The 10357-nt window shown below is 36.3% G+C and overlaps 1 protein-coding gene across 3 annotated transcripts in view; it reads right to left on the bottom strand.

Annotated features, from left to right (window-relative positions):
- The window catches only part of CUL5 (cullin 5), a 130241-nt gene that overhangs the window by 5738 nt on the left and 114146 nt on the right, over positions 1 to 10357 (bottom strand). For all 3 annotated transcript variants that reach the window (XM_010862833.1, XM_010862831.1, XM_010862830.1), the window contains 5 exons: positions 5653 to 5776; positions 4859 to 5034; positions 4137 to 4298; positions 3270 to 3388; positions 2569 to 2692 (listed from right to left, as the gene is read on the bottom strand). In XM_010862833.1, coding sequence (XP_010861135.1) covers positions 2569 to 2692; positions 3270 to 3388; positions 4137 to 4298; positions 4859 to 5034; positions 5653 to 5776 — 705 coding nt within the window. The remainder of the gene's footprint in view (positions 1 to 2568; positions 2693 to 3269; positions 3389 to 4136; positions 4299 to 4858; positions 5035 to 5652; positions 5777 to 10357) is intronic.

The following is a 10357-nucleotide window of genomic DNA, read 5'->3' as shown; positions in this document are numbered from 1 at the left end:
AGCAGATGATAATAACAGTGGGCCATGTAAGCCAAAGGCCACAAAGAATATGTAACAGAGCCTTAGAGGGCTCAGGAACTCAGTAAGAGCAGACAACAGGCAACCAGACCAGGAAAAGAGGCCATGCAGTCTTACTGCTGGAAAAAAAAATGAACCATAGTTCATTTGCTACAGATATCAGCAATATATAGTAACAAAAAGTTATATTTCCATAGGTGACAGATAAAGCCCTCTATAGCTGACAGAACACTGTCACAACCATATAGACATGATAATCCCTTCACTGTCACTATGAGGTCAACTGAATTTCTCAACTTCAGTACATCCAGATGCCTCTGTGAAAATAGCAAAGAATGGGGGATGGGTGGAGCAGAATCAGGGAGAAATAAAGAAAGTCCAACTATAACTTAAAGGGACAGCTTGGATTAGTAGACTGAGCATAATTATGAATTAGTTTTAGACAAAACAAAAAAACTTCATTTTCTCTGCACATCTTATGTTAATAGTATGACTATACCTGCCCATTTCGTTTCATATCTCAACAGAATCCCTCTGGATTTATCCTGGTGTAGCCATAAACTAGGACTATGTCATGCTTTTTCCTCCCAGAAGTAAAATTTTCCGAAATCTCTTACTGAGTAATACATTCCCTTTTCATGGGACATAGAAATCATTTCCTTTATTGCAAAGTTCATCTACACTTATATAGGAGGTTTAATTCTGAGTTACTTTCTTCAGTTAATCTGTTTGTTATACTGTTTCATATTTGTAGACACTTTCATAAGTTTTAATATTTGGCAAGGCAAGTTCCACCACCAACACTTTATATTTTAAGGTTCTTAATCACCCTCATCTATTTATTCTGGTAAAACTGTGAATCCATTTTTAAAATTACAAAAATATTCCTTGTTGAAAATTTTTTAAATTTAATTTATTTATTTATTTTTGGCTTTGCTGGATGACTGTGCAGGTTTTCTCCAGTTGCAGCGAGCTGGGGCTGTTCTCTGTTGCAGCGTGCAGACTTTTGACTGCAGTGGCTTCTCCTGTTGCCAAGCACAAGCTCTAGGCATGTGAGCCTCAGTGGTCGTTGCACATGAGCTCAGTAGTTGTGGCTCCCAGTCTCTGGACACAGGCTCGATAGTTGTGGTACACGGACTTAGCTGTCTCATGGCATGTGGGATCTTCCTGGACCAGAGATCAAATCTGTCTTTCCTGCACTGGCAGGCGTATTCTTTACCACTGAGCCACCAGGAAAACCTCAGTTGAATTTTTATATGATATTCAGCAGACTCATTACTAGTATGGGGTTAATTCAGCCTTATCATTAAAAAATATGGTATTTCACATTAAACAAAAGCCAGATACAAAAGCATATGCTGTCTGCTTCCATGTATATGAAGACGAAGAACAAGCAAAACTAAGCAACAGTGACGGGAATCAGGTAGGTTGAAGGGGGAGATTGGCTGAATGAGAGACATGAGGAAAGAGTGATAGAAATGTTCCATATTTTAATTGAGGTGACAGTCATACAGTGATACACATTTAGCAAAACACACTGAAAACTATGAAATGTGTATTCTATTGTATGTAAATTACACCTCAATAAAAAATATACAGTAAGTAAAAAGGAACATGATCTATTTATTCAAATCTCCTTTTGAATCTCTTAGGTGAAGGCTCCTCTCTTCATATAGGTCTGCTGCTGCTGCGGCTGCTGTGGCTGCTGCTGCTGCTACATCGTTTCAGTCGTGTCCAACTCTGTGCGACCCCATAGATGGCAGCCCACCAGGATCCCCCATCCCTGGGATTCTCCAGGCAAGAACACTGGAGTGGGTTGCCACTGCCTTCTCCATCATATAGGTCTAACTACTTTTTAAAGAAATGTCTGTGAATTCTATGTTTATCACCAAATAGAAAAGCATTTAATTTTTACTTATCTTTTCTCTGCTCCTTTATTATGTCATATAATCTACAAGTACTGAAACATTTTAATCTTTTCTTTTTTGTTTCATGCTTGATTACATTGGCCAATAGTTTCAAACAATATTAAATGAAAATAGTAAAAGTGGGACAACTTGGTTTTAATTAGTTCTAAAGTTAAAACAGTCATTCATTAGTTTGCAATAGGTATTCTTATCATGTTCAGAAGGTTATCAAAATCCTAGTTTTAAAATGTTTAAAATAATCCCTCATTTCCCATTACAATGGAATCAGAAATCTTAAGATTAAATAAAAATGAAAATACTCAATCCTAGAATTGTAACCTGTCACTGATAATATATATATATTCTCTTTGACATACAGTCAGAGAAGCATAACCTAAAACCAAGGTTTGGCCCAACCAACAGAATCTACCATAGACCATCAAGTCATACAAATACTTCTACCAGCAACTAGGAGAATTCTATTAATATAATTTTTAAATTTCAGGAAAATGAAGTAGCTTTCCCGTTACAAGAGGTTTGAGTACCTACATTTCTTTAATTACAAAAAAAAAGATTTAATGATTAAAAAAAAACAACCACCAACTTTTTCAAAATTTAGACATTCTATCTTAACATTACAAACCTGGGTTCTCAGTATTCTTAGTTGAACTATTCCTTCATTCTCTTCCTCTCTCATTCTTTCTGTAGTGAGCTGCAAGCGTCCAATCAAGTTGATTTTACCCCTTTTCTGAACTTTTGCATTTTTTCTATAAAAAAATTAAATCAAATATTTTACGGTGAAAGGTCTTTTAAACATCATTTTATGCAACAATGTCTAAGAGAAAATATTTAGAAATATTCTAAAAATTAATATTCAGCATTGCTTAAGGGAAAAATAACAACATATAGCTTTATTAAAATGAACCCTATGTTTTCCCTCAAACATGATCAAAGCTCTGTTAATACCTAAGTATAAGTACACTCCATATAATAACAAAGTAAATATAATTTATATTGTCATGAAAGTCATTAGATAATTGAAGATATGTCAGTTATAATTCAGCATTATCTTCTAATTGGGATCTCAAGGAAATAGTTCTCTGTGTGGATAAAGTTGCTTTAGAGTACAAAAGGATGTTTATTTTAAAGATGAAAAGCAATATGGTGTAAAGTCAGACACCAAAAGTATCCAGTTAATTCAACTAAATGGCATAAATCTAAAGTGACGGCAGCACACAGATATGCTTTAAATATCATGTAAAGAAAGTAATTATTTTCCTAACAATAAAATATCAAAATTCAAACATGCTATTTTTATTTTAGATCAACCAACATAAACCTTACATTAAACTGAACTCCTGGTTCACTGAGAAGAGGGTACCTTCTGTAAAGTCTTTGGGTGAGTTGACTTGAGGTTCATACAATAAAACTTGCCGTTTGAGCTTTGGAAAAGCTACTAAAGACTGTGAAGAATAAAGAAAAAAAAATAGCTTCTATAAACACTACAGAATACTAAGATCAATTCTCAAACATGACCAATATAGATCAGAAAAATTATGAGCACAAATTCAGAATTCAAACTTTTATTTGCTACTTCATAAACATAACAATGTACATGCATAATGAGGAAAGAGAATGAGGAGAAAAAGAGTTGGTTATGAGGAAACAATAAATGCTCTCTTTACAATAAGACAAACAAAAACAAAACAAAACTAAAGGTATTGATCATATATGACCACAGCAAACACCACTGTCAGTTACAAACCAGCTGTTTCTCTCTAGAGAGTAATTTATTTTGCAACTATTAAGAGGCATATGGACTAGGGGTAAAATTTAGTTTTGAACAGGAGGGCTAATAAGTACATTTTGCGGGGCCTCAAAAGAACCAAAGTTTTCTAATTCTTAAGAGTTTTGGTTATCATAAAAATCACTGAACAACATTCTCAATACGAAATCTTTGGTCATGCTTTTTCACAGGTAACATTTAAATAACAACTGAATCTTTCTCTCTCTTTTTTGCCATTCGGGCTCAGTAACTTTCGTGTTTTCAATTTCTTATTGTTCCATAAGTAATTCACTAGTGTGCTTTTCTTGGTTAAAAGTAATTTGATTGTTATGAATTCATAAATTTATTATAACACAAGACAATACCTATTTCCTGCTATGTGAGAGGACACAATTAAAAAAAAAACAACATAAAAACAAACCAACCCATAAAGTCCTCCTAAGCTCAGCATCAGGGAGTTCAGTTGCAAGTTTTAGATTTTCAAAGCTGATTTTCTCTCTGGGTCTTTGGTTCCATGCAAACAATACAGCCAGCTGAAACGTTGTTACCTCCAAATCATATTGGCCTACTTCATTCTTAAATGTTATCTATAATAGATAAAATAATTTTAAAAATAAGAATCTCTTTATGAGGATTACCATTTATCTACTATAATATCTCTTATATGAGATTATATATAAAAGACTGGTAGTTATCTTCCAATATCCATTCTTCCTTTCTTACATGGTAATAAAAATTTCAGCAGACCTTAATGACTATCCAAAATAAAGGCTCATCTCTCAGCTTTCCTGCACAAAATGTGGCCATGTGACTAAGTTCTGGCCAATGAGATTTGAGTAGAAATAATAGGAGAATCTTCCAGAAGTTGCCATTAAAGGAAATTATACCATTACATCTTTCGTCTCCTGTTGGCCTAGAACACAGACATAGTGAGAGGATCATACTGGATTCTGCAGGCAAGGGAATACCTTAAGGATGGTGCTATAACCAATAGTTTATGTCCCTAACAAATTCATGGAACAGATCCACTATACCTGATCAAACTTTCACTTGCAAGAAAAGGAAAGATCTACCTTGTTTGAACAAATCTTATTTGGAGTCTTGCTACAACCAAACCAATATCTGAACTAACACACCATCTACTTACAATTCCATTTGACATGAGATGATGCCAATGTAATTTTCTTCCACTATGGTTCTTTTTGTAGAATTCTTCTACTTCAGGTATCAAATCCTCCAGTTCAGTAGGAAGTGAGACAAAGACTTTTTCAGAGCTTCTTGACCAGGCACCAGCATTCAGAATTTTTATATTAACTGAATCAGCTATAGGAATGTATGTCAGAAAATATAAAGCAAATAATCTTAACAATGGATAAAACTCAAAATACATAGACAGTGGGTAAACTTTGGTGTAAAATAAACAGTACTCTAAAGATTTTGTTAAAAGTGTCTTTTTGTTTCAAAGATCCAACCAGTCCATTCTGAAGGAGATCAACCCTGGGATTTCTTTGGAAGGAATGATGCTAAAGCTGAAACTCCAGTACTTTGGCCACCTCATGCGAAGAGTTGACTCACTGGAAAAGATTGTGATGCTGGAAGGGATTGGGGGCAGGAGGAGAAGGGGACAACAGAGGATGAGATGGCTGGATGGCATCACTGACTCGATGGACGTGAGTCTGAGTGAACTCTGGGAGTTGGTGATGGACAGGGAGGCCTCGCGTGTTGCAATTCATGGGGTTGCAAAGAGTCGGACATGACTGAGCGACTGAACTGAACTGAACTGAAGAGTTAGTAAACCTAATTTCTGCTTTGCAGGATATCTTCAAGGAATGTGGACTTAGAAACATACTTGTATTGATTGCTGCTTAGGTCTATTTTTAATTTACTAGAAAACAAAGTTTTTTTTAAGTTTTTTAAATGTATGTAATTATAAAATAATACCTGGTAACGCCAATTTATTGTTTTTGTGCATTTCCTTAAAAGCTTGGTTCAAATCTTCAGATACTTTTATGTCCTGAAACATTCTAGCAAGCTTGTTTACATAATCTGCTGGCATACCAACTTCCTATGAAAAGCAAAGACAGAAGAAGTAATAAATGATATACTATTAGGAAAAATTTTAATGGAAAACTAAATTTTATATGCTTTAATACAAAATTCTTCTTCTCTTATATTTATATTTATAATCCAATACCTATTAAATTTGATTCTTTGAGACTACACAGAATATACAGGCAATTCTGGCTTTTTGTGCACCATTCTAAAATGCATGAATTTCAGGTACCACAGTGTAGTGAAATAATACCAGTACCTCAACAACACTGCTCAACTTTCAATTACCATTATACATTAAATTTGAGTAAGGCATAAAGCTCAAACTTTACTTCTAGCTCTTCATTATACAAACCACTAACAAAGAGCACATCCATCAATGACTAATCACAGTATTTCTTTCAAAATCTGTTAGTCATCTGTTTATTCAGTTCACCCACAGACAGCAAAGATGTAGCTTTGTTGCACCCATGTCCTCAACTGATAAATCATGTGATATTTTACAAAAATGGGTAACTGAGAGAAGTCAAGAAAGATGATAAAAATACAGACAAAAAAGAGAGAAAATAATGTTGTAATGAAAATAAAGCAGAACGTAAATGGAGCTTTAGAAGAAAGGGCTGACAGTGACTGTAATGTCTGTTGATAATGCCAATGCGAAAGACTCTATGCAGGTATAGAAACTTAATGAAGGCAAATAATCAACATAAGTGAAAAAAGTGGTATTGACTAAAAAAAAAAAATAGATGAGGAAGTGATGCCAGCAAAAACTCTGTAAAATCAAAAGTTTGGAAGGTGACTCAAACTTACAAAGAGTATGACAACTCTTCAAAATAAACAAAAGGTGCTCACTAAGTAACTTGTCACTCACATGACAAGAAAGTAAGTACTAGTCAAACTACTCTTCATTTTAGTAACAGTGCTATTGAGATATAAATCATCTATCTCAAAATTTGCCCTTTTAAAGTATATAATTAATCAGGTTTTAGTATACTGAAAGAGTTATGCAACTATCACCAGTATCTAACTTTAGAACATTTTCATCATCACCAAAAGAAACTCTGTACTTACTAGCAATCACTACCATATTCCTCTACTCTTCCATTTCTGGTAATTATTTATATTTTGTCTCAACAGATTTGGCTACTTTGTATTGGGGGAATCATACTGTATGTGAAACCAACCCTGAATACTCATTGGAACAACTGATACTGAAGCTGAAGTTCCAACACTTTGCCACCTCATGTGAACAGCGGACTCAGTGAAAAAGACTCACTAGGAAAGGTAGAAGGAGAAGAGGGTGACAGAGAATGAGATGGCCGGATGGAATCACCGATGCAGTGGACAAACTTGGGCAAACTCTGGGAGATAGTGAGGGACATGGAAGCCTGGTGTTGCAAACAGTCAGATAAGACTGGGTGACAGACAACAACTGTATGTGGTGTTTTGTGAATGGCTTCTTTTGCTTAGCATAGTATTTTCAAAGTTCATCCATGTTGCATGTATCAGTACTTAATTTCTTTTTATTGCCAAAGATATTCAACTCAGTTCAGTTCTGTTGCTCAGTCGTGTCCAACTCTTTGTGACACCAAGAACGCCAGGCCTCCCTGTCCATCACCAACTCCCAGAGTCCACCCAAACCCATGTCCATCGAGTCAGTGATGCCCTCCAACCATCTCATCCTCTGTCGTCCCCTTCTCCTCCTGCCCTCAATCTTTCCCAGAATCAGGGTCTTTTCAAATGAGTCAGCTCTTTGCATCAGGTGGCCAACGTATTGGAGTTTCAGCTTCAACATCAGTCCTACCAATGAACACCTAGGAATGATCTCCTTTAGGATGGACAGGTTGGATCTCCCTGCAGTCCATGGGACTCTTAAGAGTCTTCTCCAACACCACAGTTCAAAAGCATCAATTCTTCGGCGCTCAGCTTTCTTCACAGTCCAACTCTCACATCCACACATGATCACTGGAAAAACCATAGCCTTTACTAGACAGACCTTTGTTGGCAAATTAATGTCTCTGCTTTTCAATATGCTATCTAGGTTGGTCATAACTTTCCTTCCAAGGAGTAAGCGTCTTTTAATTTTATGGCTGCAGTCACCATGTGCAGCGATTTTGGAGCCCAAGAAAATAAAGTCAGCTACTGTTCCCACATCTATTTGCTATAAAGTGATGGGACCCGATGCCATGATCTTTGTTTTCTGAATGTTGAGCTTTAAGCCAACTTTTTCACTCTCCTCTTTCATCAAGAGGCTCTTTAGTTCCTCTTCACTTTCTGCCATAAGGGTGGTGTCATCTGCATATCTCAGGTTATTGATATTTCTCCCAGCAATCTTGATTCCAGCTTGTGCTTCTTCCAGACCAGCATTTCTCATGATGTACTCTGCATATAAGTTAAATAAGCAGGGTGACAATATACAGCCTTGACGAACTCCTTTTCCTATTTGGAACCAGTCTGTTGTTCCATGTTCAGTTCTAACTGTTGCTTCCTGACCTGCATACAGATTTCTCAAGAGGCAGGTCAGGTGGTCTGGTATTCCCATCTCGTTCAGGATTTTCCGTAGTTTATCATGATCCGCACAGTCAAAGGTTTTGGCATAGTCAATAAAGCAGAAATAGATGTTTTTCTGGAATTCTCTTGCTTTTTCGATGATCCAGCGGATGTTGGCAATTTGATCTCTGGTTCCTCTGCCCTTTCTAAAACCAGCTTAAACATCTGGAAGTTCATGGTTCACATATTGCTGAAGCCTGGCTTGGAGAATTTTAAGCATCACAGACAGCTAGCCAATCTGATCACATGGACCACTGCCTTCTCTAACTCAATGAAACTAAGCTATGCTGTAGGGGCCACCCAAGACCGACAAGTCATGGTGGAGAGATCTGACAGAATATGGTCCACTGGAGAAGGGAATGGCAAACCACTTCAGTATTCTTGCCTTGAGAACCCCATGAACAGTATGAAAAGGCAAAAAGATAGGACACTGAAAGATTAACTTCCCAGGTTGATAGGTGCCCAATATGCTACTGGAAATTAGTGGAGAAATAACTCCAGAAAGAATGAAGGGATGGAGCCAAAGCAAAAACAACACCCAGTTGTGAATGGGACTGGTGATAGAAGCAAGGTTTTATGCTGTAAAGAGCAATATTGCATAGGAACCTGAAATGTTAGGTCCATGAATCAAAGCTAATTGTAAGTGGTCAAACAGGAGATGGCAAGAGTGAACGTCAACATTCTAGGAATCAGTGAACTAAGATGGACTGGAATGGGTAAATTTAACTCAGACAACCATTGTATCTACTACTGTGGGCAGGAATGCCTTAGAAGAAATGGAGTAGCCATCATGGTCAACAAAAGCGTCCAAAATGCAGTACTTGGATGCAATCTCAAAAATGACAGAATGATCTCTGTTCGTTTCCAAGGCAAACCATTCAATATCACAGTAATCCAAGTCTATGCCCCAACCAGTAACGCTGAAGAAGCTGAACAGTTCTATGAAGACCTACAAGACCTTCTAGAACTAACACCCAAAAAAGATGTCCTTTTCATTACAGGGGACTGGAATGCAAAAGTAGGAAGTCAAGAAACACCTGGAGTAACAGGCAAATTTGGACTTGGAGTACAGAATGACGCAGGGCAAAGGCTAATAGAACTCTGCCAAGAGAACACACTGGTCGTAGCAAACACCCTCTTCCAACAACATGAGAAGACTCTACACATGGACATAACCAGAATGGTCAACACCGAAATCAGATTGATTATATTCTTTGCAGTCAAAGATGGAGAAGCTCTATACAGTCAGCAAAAACAAGACCGGGAGCTGACTGTGGCTCGGATCATGAACTCCTTGTTGCCAAATTCAGACTGAAATTGAAGAAAGTGGAGAAAACCACTAGACCATTCCACTATATTAGACTAAACCATATTTTATCTATTTATCAGCTGATTGACCTTTGGGTTCTTTTCACTTTTTAGCTATTATGAATAATGATGCTATGAATATTCATGTACGAGTTTTTATGTGTTCATATGTTTTTATTTCTCATAAGCGGAATTATCTAGGAGTAGAATTGCCAGGTTAACACTATGTTTGGCTTTCTGAGGAACTGTCAGTTTTCCAAAGTTGCTGCACCATTTTACACTCCTATCAGCAATGCATGAGGGTTCCAATTTCTCCTCTTCCTCGCCAATATTTGTTATGGTCTGAATTTTCAGCTATCCCAGTGGAAGTAAAGTGGCATCTTATTGTGGCTTTGATTTGCATTTCTCTACTGACTAATGATGTTGAACATCTTTGCATGCACTTATTATACATTTGCATATCTTTGTGAAGAAATGTATACTATTCTAATACTTTGTCCATTTTTAACTGATTGTCTTCACTGTTGGGTTGTAAGAGTTCTTTATATATTCTAGATACAATATCAGACATGTGAATTTCAAATACTTTCCTAACTACTCTTTAAGACTTTTACAAAGAAAAAAACACTTTAAATTTGAAAGTTTGTTTTAAATATTTACATGGTATACTAAATACATGTTAATTTTACTAATTTTTCTTTTTCCTATAATTTATAACAGATAGTAAGAGTTTCTA

This window comes from Bison bison, unplaced genomic scaffold (assembly GCF_000754665.1).
Source record: "Bison bison bison isolate TAMUID 2011002044 unplaced genomic scaffold, Bison_UMD1.0 scf7180017864485, whole genome shotgun sequence".
Taxonomy (NCBI): Eukaryota; Metazoa; Chordata; class Mammalia; order Artiodactyla; family Bovidae; genus Bison; species Bison bison.
The sequence above is the reverse complement of the archived record's forward strand: the minus strand, read 5'-3'. Positions and strand labels throughout refer to the sequence as shown.